At 36.5% G+C, this 19026-nt stretch overlaps 1 protein-coding gene across 1 annotated transcript in view; it reads right to left on the reverse strand.

Annotated features, from left to right (window-relative positions):
- Positions 1-10489: 10489 nt before the first annotated feature.
- Positions 10490-19026, reverse strand: part of LOC125241291 (serine/threonine-protein kinase Pak) — a 28318-nt gene continuing 19781 nt past the window's right edge. The window contains exons 8-13 of the mRNA XM_048149692.1: positions 18871-18999; positions 18142-18319; positions 17097-17298; positions 16214-16329; positions 15653-15871; positions 10490-15386 (exon numbers count right to left, since the gene is read on the reverse strand). Of these exons, the coding sequence (XP_048005649.1) occupies positions 15303-15386; positions 15653-15871; positions 16214-16329; positions 17097-17298; positions 18142-18319; positions 18871-18999 (928 nt within the window). The 3' untranslated portion in view covers positions 10490-15302. The remainder of the gene's footprint in view (positions 15387-15652; positions 15872-16213; positions 16330-17096; positions 17299-18141; positions 18320-18870; positions 19000-19026) is intronic.

Consider the following 19026-nt stretch of genomic DNA (forward strand, 5'->3'; position numbering starts at 1 on the left):
AAAGTGTCGCGTCTAGGTGGTCAAGTCTTACTCTATGACACGGTTCGCTTCACGCGCATGCGCCTCGCGCTGCCGCCGCTGCCGGTTGGCGCACAGAATATGTTCGAGTTGTCATTTCTAGTACGTAGTACATAGTAGTTCAATGTAGGTTGGTGATCTATTAATATTTTGATACTTTAAGTACTAGTTCTAACATTTGCCTATAACTTTGATTAAGTATGTGAATATAATAAAACTTAAATCTCATAAACAGGAAAAGAGTGTAAAGACAAGGAGAAACTCGAAGCTCTGGGAAGCATTAATAAAATAAAAATATTGGAACGTAACGACTTACTTACGAAAAACCAATATTTAGAAGAAATCAGTGAAGTGACTGGTCAGTAGTAATTTGATATAAAAAATAAAATAAATAATATAATTTAGCCTATATACGTTCCACTGCTGGGCACAGGCCTCCTCTCATGTCTGAGAGGGCTCAGGCTATATAGTCTCCACGCTAGCCCAATGCGGGTTGGAGACTTCACATAAATCTTTGAATTTCTTCGCTGACGTATGCAGGTTTCCTCACGATGTTTTCCTTCACCGTAAAGCTAGTGGTACATATTAAATGATATTTCGTACGTAAGTTCCGAAAAACTCATTGGTACGAGCCAGGATTTGAACCCGCGACCTCCGGATTGAAAGTCGGGCGTTCCCCATTACTTCTTGTAATACACGTTAATTATTAATATTTAAATGCCAATAACCATCGTAAAACTTTTAGGTTAATACGTCAAATGCTAACAGATTTTGTCAAATTTCTGTACATATGTATATTAGCAATTTCTATTGATTTTCAATATAAGTGTGCACAGAAAACAAAAATATTTTCTAGTATCAAAACTATATCTCCTACTATACCAAGTGTGACCAGCCCTAGATTTTTTGAATTTCCCGCCAAAAGTTGGGGCAATATTTCATTAGCCACACTCTAGCTCTGCAGAATGTCCGCAAACAATGTGCAGGCGTAGGCGGAGCTGAGGGCCCGTGGCCATAAAATTGTTAGATTTGTGAGTCGGCTCAGTCAGGTTCCGGTACTTTTGAAGCAGAAAAAGAAGGGCCGACTTATTATGGTAGCCGCAGCGCCCCTAGCGAAGTCTATGGAACCCGAACCACAGGAGTTATTTTCCCGGCAAGTAATTAACAAGTGGGTTAATCGCAGGAACGGGGCCTTGATGTATTTGTATATGGTGGTCCAGACACGACTGTTTCGGACATTATCTACACAGAATACGGAGGGCGCTGAGTTCTCACTTCCACAAATGGGGCGCGGCAGATGCTATGGTCCAGCTCCAGCACACTCTGGGAGAATATAGTCGTTGGACTCCTTGGGCCGCGGAAAGAGCTCCCTTCAGGGCAGTGACGATTGACGACGGACCTCTCGCTATGCGGGATAATTGAGGCTAAGTATGCTGAGTAGTGAGTGGTTGACGCCCGTGGTGTAATAACTTCGATGCCAGCGCACTCGTACGAACGGCAAAGAGAGTGAAACGCCGGTGTGGGTTTAGTGAGTAGGACCAAGTTTTCTCCCTCTGGGTAGGGGAGGGGAGAGGAAAGGGCGAGCGAGTCCCACATATGGTGCTTAACTACATAACTAAAACTTACTTGGACCTAATGCCGCTTAGCAGTATCATAATTAGTTTTGTTAAAAGACTAGTCTTGAAGACTTTCAAACCTTAACGACTTGCAAACCTTGAAAGTTAAAGCTCAAGCGTTAAAGCTTTCAGCTCAGAAACTGTTCAGAACCTTAACGACTCAAGCTTTTTATGAGCTCTTAAGAGTACCTAAGTCTTTAAGACTCGGACTTCATAAAGAGCTTAAGCCCCCGAACCTCGAAGGCCTGAGTCAAGCGTTAAGAGCTCAAACAGAGAGCGTTATAGTCCGAAAGTATGCTTGTGTATTTATTTTGAACCCTTAAGACGCTGACAACACCCAATGACCTTGACGCTAGCGGACACTGTCTATTCGTATGGGAGTAAGTGAGAGCGCGATGTCACTAAAAGAGGTCGGGTAGGTACGAAAAGTACGGAAAAATATTAAAATAAAAATAGAAAGATGCATTATTTGTGCAATATGTTTCGTTAGTGTTTTAGATATGTATATTTTTGTTATTGTAATTTTAATTAAAGACAACTAAGTGAATAATTGAACGACATAGAACCGTTTAATGACGAACTCGAGACCAATCTTTGCAATTTTTTTCTATCGAGCTGATTTCATTGAATCGTGTATCGAGTACGGCTATGTTCATTGAAATATAATGAATAATAACATATAATTTACTTGCCTTACTAAAACTAATAGTTTCCATAAAAAACTGCGCAAGTAACATCAATTTTGCGCAATTGGGTGTTGTCAGCCCCGTGTGGTAGTGCGCGACTCTATTACTAAGACTCCGTTGTCCGTCCATCCGGTCACGTCACCAAACTGTATCCCAGGATACTAAAAATTAAAATTTTGAAAAAACCCCCGACCGCGACATAGTGGACCGATTTTCATGAAACATGGCTAAGAACACTCCCGACTAACTCAGCTTTCAAACAAAAAAAACTAAATCGAAATCGGTTCACCCGTTCGGGAGCTACGGTGCCACAGACAGACACACACACAGACAAACAGACAGACAGACACGTCAAACTTATAACACCCCGTCGTTTTTGCGTCGGGGGTTAAAAAGTACGGAAACCTCAATGGGCGAGTCTGACTCGCACTTGACCTATTTTTTATTTCTGTTATGGCCGCTGTACACACATGGCCAACAGTTCCACCAACCCCCTTGGCCATGTGTGTAGAGGGCTACTTGGCCGTAAGTTGGCAGTTGGCGCTTGCGCTTGCCGGTTAATTTTACTACGGGGTTATTATTTTTTAATATTTTTTTTCTGACAACGTCTATGACCAAGAATTTCCTAGATTTTTTCATTCCACGTCCATCTTTCATGAAGAGCCAATGCCAAGTGATTGGTTCGCCAATGTGTAAACAGCGGCTCTTATCTTGGCCAAGGGGTTTCACAAAGGGCTGGTGGAACCGTTGGCCATGTGTGTACAGGGGCCTTTAAGCTCAGAACCTTAAAAAAAATAGACTTAGCCAATCACACCTTCCAGATCAACTTCCAACCTTCAAAGTTTAGGAGGATTTAAAGCTTGAGGCCTAAAGACACGAGGTTTTTGTGCTCGTAAGCAGCAACGCGAACTTATTGAGGCTTTAAGGTTTGAGGCTTCAAAACTCAGAAGTCGCGACTCGAGTTTTCTAGTTGATGCCTCGAAGCATAAATTCACAACACTAAAGTCAACCCACGATAAGTTTGCAACAATTTTGACAGCCTCGCCGGTGCAACTGTTATTCTAAACGTCAAACTTCGATGAAATGATGACGTTTACTTAACCATTACAGAGGCAGGGCTAGCAAAATTGTTGCAAACTTATTGTGGGCTGACTTTATAACACTAATCATAATGCCCGGGCAACGTGATAAAAAAATGGCATTTAGACAAACTTATTAAGACGATACGGTAGGGGTCAATAAAATTATCCATACAAACGCTCTCGACTACTTCCTCCCTGGTTTTTGAAGATAGAGGAATTATTTTTTTCAACACAGATTGTTATTATTTTTATCTGTGTCGGACCGTTTTGATTTTTTTGATATTCTGCTTTTTAAAGACTCTAGAGCCAATCAAAAATTTCCAAAAACGGCCTTTTTCATTGTGGCGCAAAAAAATACTCAAGATTGGTAACAATTAACCAAAAAACCGGCCAAGAGCGTGTCGGGCCACGCTCAGTGTAGGGTTCCGTAGTTTTCCGTATTTTTCTTAAAAATTACTGAACTTATCAAGTTCAAAACAATTTTCCTAGAAAGTCTTTATAAAGTTCTACTTTTGTGATTTTTTTCATATTTTTTAAACATATGGTTCAAAAGTTAGAGGGGACACACTTTTTTTTCCTTTAGGTGCGATTATTTCCGAAAATATTAATATTGTCAAAAAATGATTTTTGTAAACCCTTATTCATTTTTAAATACCTATCCAACAATATATCACACGTTGGGGTTGGAATTAAAAAAAATCAGTCCCCACTCTACTTGTGGGGGGGGTACCCTAACAAAACATTTTTTCCACTTTTTATTTTACCACTTTATCGGCGTGATTGTATACATATTGGTACCAAATTTCAGCTGTCTAGTGCTAACGGTTACTGAGATTATCCGCGGACGGACACAGTGTGGGATCAGACCTCATTTTTGACCATGGTCTTTTTATTGTAAAAACCGGTAGCCTAGACCAAAACAATGCTACGACTAAAATTCCCGAATGTCAAATATGACTAGTTAACGAGAAATTATTTTTTGAAATTTTAAAGGGTGAAATCAAAATATCCTGAGAACGGTATCGATTATCAAAAAAACTTTTCAGAGAACTTATAGAAACCATCTGGAATACTACTATCAAAATATCCTGAGTAATTTTCGATTTTGGTATCGATTATCAAAAAACATTCCATAGGATCTAATTACTTAATTACTCTATGGGGATTTTATATGGGACGTTTAAACACACCATAATTTCTAGATCCTATGGAATTGCTTAATGCAAAAATTATAGCATATAGGGAAGCTAATCACCTTTCAGTAAAAAAATAAAAGAAATGCTAATATACAGGAACTTTCGAGAAAAAAAATCAAAATCGAAAATTACTAATTTGGTTCTAATACCGATATGAATGATGCTATTACCGTGCTGATTATTCCATACGATAGTATATTGGTAGTTCTATAAGTTCTCTGAAAAGTGTTTTTTGATAATCGATACCGTTCTCAGGATATTTTGAGTTTTAGTCAATTTTCGGGTACATTTACCCTAAATTTCAAAAAATAATTTCTCGTTAACTAGTCATATTTGACATTCGGGAATTTTAGTCGTAGCATTGTTTTGGTCTAGGCTACCGGTTTTTACAATAAAAAGACCATGGTCAAAAATGAGGTCTGATCCCACACTGTGGGACGGACGGACGGACGTACAGACAGACATGGCGAAACTATAGGTAAGGGTTCCTAGTTAACTACGGAACCCTAAAAAGCTAAACGGTCCGACATAGATTATTTCATTGTTATTCGATTCTCAAATTTCATTCCGATACACTTATTATCAAATTGTCCAACAATCACGTAGCAATGTGATAAAAAAGGCGTTTAGACAATGTATAATCACTTTGCCCAATGTAGTTAGGCATTATTCATAATTCCCAACCCTATCCTGTGTATGTTAGCGGATAGATTGGACTGTCCGTATATGCGACACTGCTGTGAAATGCATGTTTCCAGCAGTGAATATATATTGTAATTATTATTATTAGTTTAAGTACTAACATTTTAAACGTAAGCTTACTAACAAATTGTATGAGTCATTAGTTACTCGAAATAAACAATTTCATTTCATTTCATAATGCCCTTGGTCCATAACATATGCACAAATACGTTTTTGGGGAATACACTAGACTTGTCTTGACATCTGTTATGGTTTTAGTATCTTTGCACGACCCTGTAAATGACAAAAGTACGGGAGTGGAAAAAATAATAAAACAATTCATGGTGAGTCTTTTATTACAGTACCTCTATGTTCGTAATTCATACGCACAAGTTGCTCATACATGGCACTGATGTTTTAAAACTGTCAAAAATCATGAAAACTTTTAAATCGCTTTTTAAACGTCTTGTACATAACCTAATACATTTATTAATACAATCGTAACTTAGATTAAATACATAATTACAATTATATATCAAACTCAATTTTACGCTTTAATTTATAAGTTCATAATCACGAACTTGTTAATACATTTTTTTTCACGGAATATTACAAGTTTAGTGTTAAGCGATACAGAATAACTTTGTGTGAACTCCTCAAGGCATCATTTTTATTATTGCACATAAAATAATCTTGCCGTGGTTGGTGCAGTTTATATACTTAACTAACGTAGGCCATCTAAAGAGTGGCCAAACTGAATTACAGCTAACAATTAGGCCAGATTGCTTACAACATAAGTAATATTGCAGCAATTCCCGTCAACTTTGTACAATGCCACGTCAGCAAATTTTAATTGATCCTATTTTGTTACCAACATTTAGTAATATAATTCGACTTTCGTAAGATATATACAGGATAATTGTTATAATTAAGAAAATATAGATACTAGAGAACCTTAATGACGAAATAAAACTTAATAAAATCTCAATTAATCAACAAAATCTTGGTAACAAAATAGGAATTAATAAAAACAAATTTTACTTTTCCCTTAATTTTTGTACAAAGTTGACGGGAATTGCTGGTTGGATTTTATGCATGCACGCACGGAGCTATTCGCTTATGAGTCGATGCCATCAAAACACATTAGAGCTTCTATTTCGGTTTATATTTATACTCTTTACATTGAATTCATTATTTTGTTGTTTGCCTGTACACACTACCATCATTGGCAATAGGAGCCTCCAATACTTAATGACATTGAAGTTTACAGCGCATACCTATCATAACAATTGTTTCTTGGTGCTTTATGTAGGACTATACACGATACTTGCGGTTTCAGGGTGAAATGGTTTTTAGATAGAAAAGAACTATAGTCGGCTAGATGACTATTTTAATTCGCACACGTTGTCGTTTTGATGGCGTCCACTAATAAAATAGAAATAACTGATAAAATGATTATAAGTAAATGTTGTGGATTGCACCAACCTGAAACCGTTGCAGTACCTACGTAGCGTTAATTGGTCACTTCATATTGTCAAATAGTACTCGATTCTGTGTCTGTTACATACTATGTACAGTAGGGTGGGCCAGCCCCGATCAAACGCCCGTTATTTCTTTAATACCTTTTCTATACAATTCTCACTGTCACTCCTGCATTCATATCAACACTTACCTACAAGTAATAGAATAATAGCGAATATGCAAAGATCTAGTCTAAATTAAATCGGAAACAATAGCATCATTCGGCACAACCTAAAATAAAAGCAGAGAGCCATTGATTACTAAGGCGTTAGGTATATTGAAAGCAGACTCAATATAATATGTAATTAAAAATAATTCTTGATTATTCGTATCATTGGTACATTTTGAAAAATGTGCCTTAAAACAAGGAAACTTTAGCTTCGTACTACCGCCCAAATGTATACAAAGTTAATGCTCCGATAAACTTTATAAACTTAATACTAAGTAAATGCTTCACTTTTACACTAATCTTTAATGACTGGAGATATACTTCCATAATGCGTTGCGGTTTATAACTACCTAAAATGATAATCTTGGTGGCTGGCTCGTATTATTCGATTCCAATAGCTATGTCTATCTGTAACATTTAGAGCTGCGGCTCCGAACAGATGTCACTGGCCTGAGACGTTTAATTCACACTTTATCTCTGGTACCTAAAATGTGGTTTGCGTTGAGTAAATACGCACATAGATAGCATTAGTCAGATCAGCTTTTGCCAAATAATTTTACTAAAAACGAAAGCTTTGCTACCACCGTTATGAATAATTTACTTGATTAATTTAACCTTTTCGCCACGCCAAGCGTACAAATGGCACCACAGGCTCAACGCCAATGACAGATTAATCATTCACTGACCACAAATCAACGTACGTGCATAGATCAAATTTAGTTTTAAAACTTTGGTGCCGTGGCGACTCAATGACGATTGACATGGCGTATAAAGGATTAACCTTTTGAACGCATTGCCTCTTGCGTCAAAATGTGGCCTACACGCCACTACTAGGAAATAAGAACGAATATAAATATCTGTCACCAGGACAATGTCCAGCGGACAGCGTCCGCCATAGCGACTACACACGACCACTTACGTTGGCGTGGTGGGCACGACGGCACACGACCACTAGTAGTTTTCGTCGTTCAAAGAGTTAAAGGTAGGCCAGCAAACCTCATTACAAATAAAAAAATCAGGTCAGAATCCAAATCTAAACAGAAATACATTATACTGCTTATACATGCTAACATTAGAAGATTTAGAAGTTATGATGGAAGATGGGCTCCTAGACAGCGATCAGGCACAGCATTATGGAACATACCTACTACGACATAATTTTTCCTTCAAGAATAAATATAAAATAATGAACATTATTTGTAAATATTATTTAAAAAAATACGCATGAGTAAGAACAAAAGCATTAAAATGCACTAAATTACAATAAAATTAACAGTATGTTATACTGCGAAACGTATTGATATAATGATTCATTTTAATACATAATATGAGGATTAAGTTCAGCCAAGACTTTGTAGCAATAGATTCGTGTTTTCCCAAGATTTTATGGAAACATGCACTTGTTTAAGTGTTTGTGTGAAAAACCAGCTAAAAAGTTTATCAATTTATAATATCAAACAAAAGTAATAGGCTAGTTTCCTATAATTAATATAAAATATTTTATGCAGTGCACAAAATAAAGCACCACCTAATTAGAAGAAAAATATGGACAGTGGTTATGTTTAAACATAATTTATATTTAATAAATCAAAGAGAAACATATAAAGTAAATGAATTGACCGTGACGTCACTCCTCAGTATTTCATAGTAATTCCATATTAGCAAATCGTTTTGACAGTTCTTAAAAATAAGCTGTTTTGACTAGTAGGAAACTAGCCTATTAATACAAAAATCATAAAATATTTATAGTGTATAAATTAGAATGATTAGCGACAACTTACAACAAAATATCAATAACCAAAGGAACACCTTTATGACATCGACAATGCGATAAATCTCTCTCTCTCTCTCTCTCTCTCTCTCTCTCTATCGCTCCTCCGTGTTGGTACGATACGGTGGAGCCGGTCGCGTATCGTTAGCAAAGCCCGGACGACGGGAGCAAAAATGCACTTTTCAATAGTGCTTTATTAAATATCGACTATTTTATCGACATCCATACGAACAATTTTTGAATCAGAAATTGATTGATCTTTATTATAGTTATTATCTTACATGTCATATTGTTACATAATGTGTAAGCTTGTTATTTATTATTTCAGTAAACTAATTACATACTATAATAATCATCAATAATTGAAAAATATATATTAAAAAAATACTAATTGTTTATTACGAAAATTATATAAAGCATTGAAAAAAAATACAAACAGCTCTTTTTAAAATTGTTTACAACTACCAATTTATTTATTTAATTCGTAATGGTGGTCGAGTACATCGTGCTTTCTATCGACATTTTATCGACTTATAGAATGTGTTTCCTCGCACTATTGAGATGTCAACACATAATTTCTCCCGTCATCCGGGCTTTGATCGTTAGTCACGGAACATCAACAATTGTACTCTTGGCTGCAGGGCTAGTATTTGCCAAATATGACTTTCAAAAACGCATTCTTAATAAATTGTATATATAATGGACTCTCAACACAACGCTACATGGTCGGTTCGCTCCGTGATATTACCCTACAAGATGAAATCTATATTTACAACTTGTCACTCGTATAATTATAGACAGAATCTCTAATAACAAATAATTTCGTGTCACTCTTAAAAGAACTGCAGAACATATATATTTCGCATATTAATAGATTTGTCCCCGATAGGTAGAAAAGAGGACTTAGTCAAGTGACAATCCTTTGTATTAAACGAAACACTACATTGTCTTGCTTAGGCTGGTTTTAGTGTCACGCGGACCGTCCGCGTGGAGCGATCCATCCGCACGACCAATTTGTATGAAGTTGATTTTGTCGTCTGCGCGGACCCGTCCGCTTTAAACTTTGAACCAATTATGGGACGCGTCACACGCACGCGGCTGCTGACCTCGACTGATAAGTGTGCACAGTCATAAGGCTGCTTTCGAGAAAAACGTCAAAATAATGTAAAATTGATAGTTTTAGTCGGTGAAATACTACACTTTCCGTTATCTAATAGATAATTTAATTAAAATTTCAATTAGAGCATCTTATTATCTTGATACTTATCAGACTGGATTTTAGAAAAGTAACTCATTAAATTAATTATGATTTTTTCTGTGATGCACGTTTAGGAAAACCCGCGTATAGTGCTGGATTAGTCGATCTTATTAAATTTGTAAAATTTGGACATTTTGGAATACTGAAACTGGTAAATTTATAATACGTATATCCTGTACTACAAACTTCTCAGACTACATTTGTTTTTAAAAATAGTAAACAAGGCTGAGACAAATTCAATTTTTTTCAGACATTACCTAAAATTATGTGACTATGTCTTTGAAAATCTACATCACATCGGAGTTATTTTCGTACAAAATTAATCTGCAACGTTTAATAATATTGCTCTTATGCCTTAGTGATTATAAATTTCTATTATATATTTTTGGCCATTTTTTGAAAACGAGCCTTCTCCGTCACAATTATTGCCACTTCTGGACATTTTCTCATATTTTGTTAGACCAAGTAGAAAAAGTCCTATAATATGTTATATATTTGTAAACTACTCGGAAAGCTCTTTAATATGATACCACACACGGTATGATTAAGCGCTCGGTTGCGATTTCATTATTTTTCACATGAAAGCCCTCTTAAAACATCCAGCGCGCCAAATGACGTCCGGACGTCCGTAAGCTCAAGGGCACGTCCACGGCTTACGTCCGATAGTTTGACCATTCACTGTATATTCGTTATCTAGAACGCGGCAGTGGACGCGTCCCATAATTCGTTCCTAGCTTTACTCTAAAAAGCTCCCTGAACTTAATACATATTAGTCCGGCGCGGATCGCTCGGAGTCGGTCCGCGTGACACTAAAACCAGCCTTACTCTCGTTTCTCGTTTGTTTTGGATTCTCGAACGATTGCCATCTCGGCTAGGCCCCCAGCCCTTTCTCTAGTTCTACGTACAAACAGGAACACCCTTAACTAACCATATCGGTAGATATTTTATATTCTTGTAATAAGGATTACAAATGTACAGCTTAACAGTGTTGCCGATGGTACGTGAAGTCTGTGTACTACATGTGAGTCATGTGTTAATACTACAACGAGCTGCAAAGTTGCATGAAAGAAAAAATACGAAAGAGACAATTTCATCTCGAAATCTGATAAGTAGTTACGATGTCTATTTATTAACCCGATGTATCAAAAAATATGTGAAGCTAATAAACTAATACCGAAATTATTAAATCTTAACAACTAAGAAAATCTTGTTTGATTTGTGTACATATCATTTAAGTGTGTGGTTATGTTTATGGTCATATTTATATCCGAGAGTTTTCGGAAAAAAACAAAACCATACACTTTTTTAGAAAGACTAACACAGGCTATTTGCAACTGAGAACCTCGAGAATTATAGTATGTTCGTGGAGCGAAAAGCGTTTACGAACTGAGAGCCCGATATGGGCTCATTGGCATGCACTATTTGTGTTAGACAATCTTTCTTAAGTGTTGGTAAGATTTTAAAATCATTACCACTGAGGGAACTGTATTTTATTATAGATAGAGGTTTAAAATACTATTTTTGGTATCGTATATAGGTCGTCCTATTCGTATTTTTTAGGTTCTCAATTTCGTTTCGACTAAGGGTTGTTTGGGGAGTAAATGGAAAGGTGGAACAAAGTCATACATAAATATTAGGAAGCCTCGGCCTAGCACTAGTTCCGAGTCAGAAAATTCCTATTTAGAGGTAGGTATATATTATAGTGCTTTTCTCAAACATGCGAGCAGATAAATTTTACTCCATACTTCTTTTGACTTCGCAGGGAGCAAGTTATTCGTCACTTTTTTGCTTCTGCTTTCAAATCAAGTGCGGTTCTGTCTATTTTTCATACTTTCATCACTCGAACTTATTTTAAAAGATATAATTTTACGCAACACAAGAAAGCAATGTATAAATTTCCGTCAACAACTAACAACTTTCCCGCCTTTTGTATTTATTTATTTTTTAACCATAAATCCGCTGTATACATGGGGCCAACGGTTAGGCCATCCCTTGGAGCAGCCCCTTGGCAAGATAAGAGTCTCTGTTTACATTGGTGAACCAAGTAGATTATATAATGTAATTATGTATATTAGAATTACCTTTATCATGCAGCCTAATACGAACTTCATGTAATTTGACCTTAGATATAAACTGTTTTATTGGCAACTTATATATTTTTTCTGATGAAATGGATACATTTTTATGACATCATTATTTATTATTAATGAATGAATAATTTTGTTCCATCGTTCCATTTACTCCCCAGACTACCCCTATGGTGACGTCATTGCGACAAGAATCCGGGGTCTTAAAATCATCCATTCTTCATTCATATTATTGACGAGATATAAAGTGAGCCGTCCGTCCTCTCGTTTCCTCATCTGTGTATTGTTTTTTCGGCTCACTTTAGTTTTCTAAATCACCTCGAGACTACCGAAAAAAGTGACGATTGCAGAACATGGTTATTAATATGATTGACCAAATGCAACAGTAAAAACATTAGCAGTTAGCACGGTTCACCATAAAACTGTAAAAAACTTTCGAATTAATAAAAAATATTTGCAGACCCGTAACATTGGTACTCGTATTATATGGATAAGTTAGGGCAATATTGTAGTCTACATAACTTCAAAATATCCATCTCTTCGACTTTCGTACCATTTTGGTTACACTCTATGATTTTGATGTCTAATCGTATGGGGCTTCATTTGGGCATCGTGAACAGGTGGTACAAATTATACAACAATGTATAATTATAACTCCATGCATTGGAGTGCAACTACGTAAACGTACTAAAACCTCACTTGCAAATATGGATAGATGCTACAAGAAAGATTAGCTTATTCTAATCCCCATTACAAGACTATAAAGCTCACCAATAGTAAGTATATCATTGTTAGAGGTTCAATTATACTCTTACACTGCTCTCATGAAAGATGTTTATATTAATATTGGAAAATTATAAACAAAGTATTTTTATTTTTGATTCCGTTGTAGGTCAGTCTACCAATAAACAAGTTAATATTGATGTTTTGCCTTGGTGTATGTAATCGATAGTTACCTCCAAGTCTGAATTAGTAATTGTAACAAACCTAATGTATTCTACAATTTACATTTTACAAGATCTTCGAAATTTAAACTGCCAGTCTTCATTTGCAGCTACATTATTTATTGATAATGTCAAAATATCTAAGAGATCTATCTACTTCTATCGGTCCTAGACTCAATCTCTACATGACGCCACAGCTGAAAGAAACACGTCAACAAGAGATATCGTCGCTAATTAATAATAAATAACACCACTACGTTACATAGGATTCCTTAAATACTTTATTTACTGGACTGCACTCTTAATTAAATCTCTTCATGTAAAAATATGATCACTTTATTTTCAGCAGCCACTACACAGATAAAATATTGCTCTCTAACTATCGTCATCTTTAACATAATGCCTGAATATTTTGCAAAAAGAGTATAGTCGGCCACTTAGTGAACTGCCGAGCTCTTTCACAAAACTTGTACTATAACTGACGACAGCGTAGTCAAACAAACCGACTATAGCGATTACGGATATACCGGTTCACAAGACGCGAACATAAAGAATAAGCATTATCTGACGGTCTTGAACCAATGGGCAAGGTCCAACCAGTATTTAGTTCATCAGTCAGTTAAATACTGACTGCCGTGATACTACATACATATATATATATTTATAATATATATTTTTTTTGGACACGAAGTGGAATATCCGCTCGGGTTGTTTGTTTCATTCAAGTGTTAATTTTAAGACGGCGTACCTATACATTATCTGGTAACACTGCATCAAAAGTTACAATTAATAACTCATTCAGCTAGACATGAACAAAAATTCCAGTTAGATATCATTACGGAAACCAAAAATTACGTCTTGCACAGGGTGTAACATGAGATTTTATCAGTGTATTCCCGATGAAATGGTAAGGAACTAATATATTGAGTAAGCTTTTCAGTTATACGCCGAGTTTCCGAGTTATTACCGATTAAAACAAAAAAATCTTTCTGTTGTTTTTCAGTACAAAATACCTTTTTAAAGGCGGTGATAACATTATGGAGAATATACATTATCCGGTAACACTAGGTATCAAAAGTTACAATTAATAACTCATTCAAGGTAATTCATTGGATGTGTGAAAGACTTACAGAGTCGCGCATAACGGCGGGCTCCTTTTGTAACTTTTGGTACGGAACCCCAAAAATATTTTACTGGAAGTGCCAGTTTTATAAAAAGAAGAAGTACATTGAAAAAATTTGAATAAAAATATCCAGAGCATACAATTCAAATCATTACATTACTTCTTTCTTTCGGCCTCAGAAATCATTCGGTTTCATCGTGTTACACCGTGTATAAGATTTCGTAATTGATAAGAACAATGTTTTACAAAGATAAATAATTAGATGGAGAAAATGGTACCTAATGTCAAATGCACTGTTATAAATAATCGGATGCATCAACTGTTACATATTTGTATACAGGATGCATTTTGATAGCGGTCAGTAAAGGCAGCTACCAGGTCCCGTGCTGCCTCTCAAAAATAGTCTTAGAAGACCTTCCTTCGATTTTTAATTTATGAAAATTGGCGTTTACAGATTTTGGAAAAAAACATACAGAGTGCGAAAAAATAGTACATTACGATACAAGTGCGTTAAAAAGGAAGTTTATTCGGAAAGAGAAGAGTCGTGGAATGTATTGGACCCCATACATTTCACGACTCTTCTCTTTCCAAACAGACTCTACCCTATACGACTTAAGAGAATAAGTTTTTCGTTTCTTTTAAAGCTTATCTCAAAAAATCAAAAGGTTTTAACTGCTCATCAAGTTGACTCCTGGTAAGAATCATATATTTGACACAATGACATCACAAACATTGTATTGTAACGTCAGATCATCACATGAATGTGATGCAAGCGAAATCAGCATCTAATAACATTTTACGTCGCATAAAATTATTACGTGACTGTATACAACATAAAAAACCATTTTAGTATCACGGAGGTGGACTTTACATTATCCTACTATTAACTACACGGGTCTTAGCTAGGTGATTGAAAACGTAATTTTTTAGCTATCAGTCTAAGTGATTGTCTGGAAGTACTGAATGTTTATCACAAATACGGTCAATTCATGTAAATGAAGTAAACGAGGTTAACGTAAATTGGAGTAATATTTGTAATGTGGCTGAAGTGTGGTGTACCTAGTTAGTTTCTTGTTCGTTTCGGATGTAACAGGCACTGAGGGCGCTAGGGGAGCGCGGGCGCGGCAGCGACGGCCGCCGGCGGCCTGCGCTAATGCCCCTTGGCGGCTTCCTTGGCCGCCATGATCACAGGTGTTAGCGACGCCAGAGGCCGGGCCAACTTCAAAAACGGATGCTGAAACAAATATTCATTCTTATAATGACAAACTCATTTCTATGTATGTTTTAAACAACATCAATGCTCAAGCTCGATACAAATAATAGTGTTCTAACTATTCTGACTTGTAAATAATAAACTAACTGAATGAACTGAGCTAATTAAATTTCATAAATCACTTGCTGTCACGCTGAAATGGTATTAAACTTTTCCTAGCGATTTTGGTATGAATATTTCAATGGTATTTTTGAGCCAAATCGAGTCGTGTGTGGTGTGTAAGTCACCTTTAACAAATCAAGCGCGGTGGCGCGCCGGTCGACGTCCACCTCGAGGCACTTGTCGAGGAAGTCCTGGAACACAGGACTGAGCTTGTCCTTGTCCTTGATGTCTGGCTTCCCGTTGGTCGCGATCAGGTACAGAGCCCGAAGAGGATTTTCATTAAGATAAGGCGGTTCTCCTTCGATCATTTCTATAGCCATAATACCTAACGACCATACGTCCACCTGCAACATTGTATATTATTTTTAGTATTTGTTTCCATGTTGACAATGTTTATGTTTATTATTGTTTGATGACGAAAGATTTAGTTTGTAGATTCGGGAAGCGATTACGAGACTACGACTTCTTATTGTGTTTAGTTCTATTCCGATATACCTACTGTTATTTGTAGTGCAAAATCATTTACATTATTATTATTACACGGAAACCAACCAACGTGTCATGCTATTTCAGTCAGAAAAGAGTCATTGACATTGAGTAAAGCATGCGAAATAAGATAGTTCCTGAGAAAATAAGTTGGTAAAAGATTATGCACTACATCTGTATCCAATGTTCACTAAGTATACCTTGGGTCCATATTGCTTTCTCGTCACAACTTCGGGGGCCATCCAGTAAGGAGTGCCCACCATCGTCGTACGTTTATTTTGTTCAGGGGATATTTGCGCACAAAAACCGAAGTCAGCTGCAATGAAAAAGATTTATTCATTCAAACACTCCAATGGTCTACCAAACATTAACCCCCTTATTCATAAACGTTCAATAAAGTTATCAAGACGGTAAAGTTCGTTTGTCCCTTTCTATCACACCAATACGTCGGAAAGGGACGAACGAACTTTATCGGCTTGATAACTGTGGTGTACGTTTATGAATAAGGGGGTAATGGTTTAGACAAGCGCGGATCCAGCTTCGTGCCCAGGGGGGGGTCACGTGGTAAAGGCCCGGGGCCCCAGGGGTGGGTCACGTGGTCTATTTGTATGACCAAATTAGGCTCCAGGGGGGGTCATGACCCCCATGACCCCCCCTGGATCCGCGCATGGGTTTAGAAATGTGTATAGATTTTTAAACTTATTGGATATGATAAATAACAAAATAATTATACAGATAATTGTTTACGCAAATTGTAAAAATAATTTGATATCAGTGATACAACAAGCATTTATATTCAATTTAAAATTCTATAGGTGGAAAATGCGATATAATAGTACCCTCAAACATTTCGAGTCGAGCTGATCTAAAAAACTGTGATACAATGTCACCTAATTGTGTTGTTGTTATTGTTGGGATTGTCTCGACAAGCACCAGTTGACTGTTTAAAGAAATTTCACGGCGACTTACTACGGTGGCTATCTTCCAATCTAACACTAGACTCCGCCATTGGCTCCTGTCCTGTGCGGTCCATCGATCAATCGTTACCTTTTCTTCAAACCTTATTGTAACTTAAATACTCACTCAATTTAACTTGTCCGTCGAGTCCTAGTAGAATGTTGTCGGACTTGATGTCTCGATGTATGACGTGGTTGGTGTGCAGGAAGTGCAGCGCCTGCAGCACCTCGCGGCACACGGCCGCGATCTGGCCCTCGTCCATGCACGTCTCCGTCACCACGTCCGTCAGCGACCCGCCCGCCAGGTACTCCATCACTACCCATAGCTCCTACAAACCATCATGTGTTAAGGGCCGTGCCTGCGCTAATGACTTTCGATTTCAACCCAATGATATTATGGTAGTTTCTATTTTATACTTCTACTATTTATTATATAGTGTCTCATAATTAATACACAGCTCATTTTTTCTGTGATATTAGACCTCTAAGTTGACCAATTTTAGGCCAAAAAAAACTGGTTTTTTGGTCATAACTTTTGTTTTAATTAGTCTAAAAGTGTTTTTTGGACCATGTTTAAAAAAATAAGCACTTATTTCTTTCTTAATATGGCTCTTACGAATAGAGATAAAAGATTGAAGACCCAGATTTATCTTATAGCTGTAGTGCAAATTTAAATATTTCAACACAAAACTTGTCAAAAATCGATGAAAACCTCATCTAACTCATTCAAAAATAACACTACTCTCGCCATTTGCACACATATTTAACGTCGGACAAAAGGTAAAATATAAATATCTAAATTATGTCATTAAGGATCACTTGCATCGACCACAGTTAGCAAACACATCAACTTCACGCAGCAGAAGTTGATGGAAATTTCCATACAAAAGAAATAGAACGTTAAATTCGGTATCAGACGGTTTGTTGCAACTGACTCTTAGTATCTAGTTTACGTAGCAGCACGATGATGTATCAGTGAATTTTGCCGTTGCCAATTAATAACATATTAAGATAGTTAAGTAGCAGTTTTAACAGCGATTTTTCCGTTGGCTATTCTTATAATCGGATCAGACCTTGACTCCACCAAATCATGAATTGCTTTCTTCGTTGCATTTCTTGAGTTATACATAGCGTAACTAACCCGTTAATCTGAATATACATATAACATTTACCTCATTAACCAAATAACTGTCTAGATAATTAACAACGTTGTTGTGTTTGTTCTCCCGCATGACCAGGATCTCATTGATGATGAGCTCTTTCTTAGGTTGTTGACTGAGGTTCATCTGTTTGATGGCCACTTCCATGCCCGTGGATGTTTCGATTGCCGTGTATACCGTACCAGATGCCCTAAAAATATACACATTTATATTATAATCACCTTCTACCATTTAGCTTATTGTGATGTTTAAAAGTCTCCATTTAGAATATTTAGACGAGGTCGTAAGTCCATCAAGTTAATTCATCAACATAAGACGTAATGGGTATGTACAGATCCTTAGTGGCCCACAAATGAGGCACGGATTGGTTGAGTTTGTTGAGGTATATTTATGGAGCACTGGCTCACTGGATTGTGAAGGTATGTGAATAACGTGCTCACATTTCTTCAGAACATATTATTAGTATAATTTATTAAAAATAAATGTTGTTACTGCAATAGATTTTTAATATTTATGTTTATTATTGTTTCTCAAATAAATACACATAGAAACGGTAGTAAAACGTCAATATGTAACGCTTACTAATATGCCGTTATCTGGTTAAAGGGACCTTATTGTCGGTGGCGCTTACGTTCGCGGTGTCGTATTTGTATATGAACATCGTTCATAACGCAGTACAAGCCATCGACAATACCCAGATAACGTCACATATAAGAATTACGTGAACGAAATCATACATACCCTTGGCCAATTTTTTCCATTTTTGTATATTTTCGATTGGGGTCACCAACGCTAACAATCGTTCTTAACTTCTCTAAAATCTCCTCATCAGTCATTTTCTTTTTCCTCTGCTGCTGTCCAGTCGCTCTTCTGGAAATATAGAAAGATATTGATATT

The sequence above is a fragment of the Leguminivora glycinivorella genome, chromosome Z, assembly GCF_023078275.1.
Source record: "Leguminivora glycinivorella isolate SPB_JAAS2020 chromosome Z, LegGlyc_1.1, whole genome shotgun sequence".
Taxonomy (NCBI): Eukaryota; Metazoa; Arthropoda; class Insecta; order Lepidoptera; family Tortricidae; genus Leguminivora; species Leguminivora glycinivorella.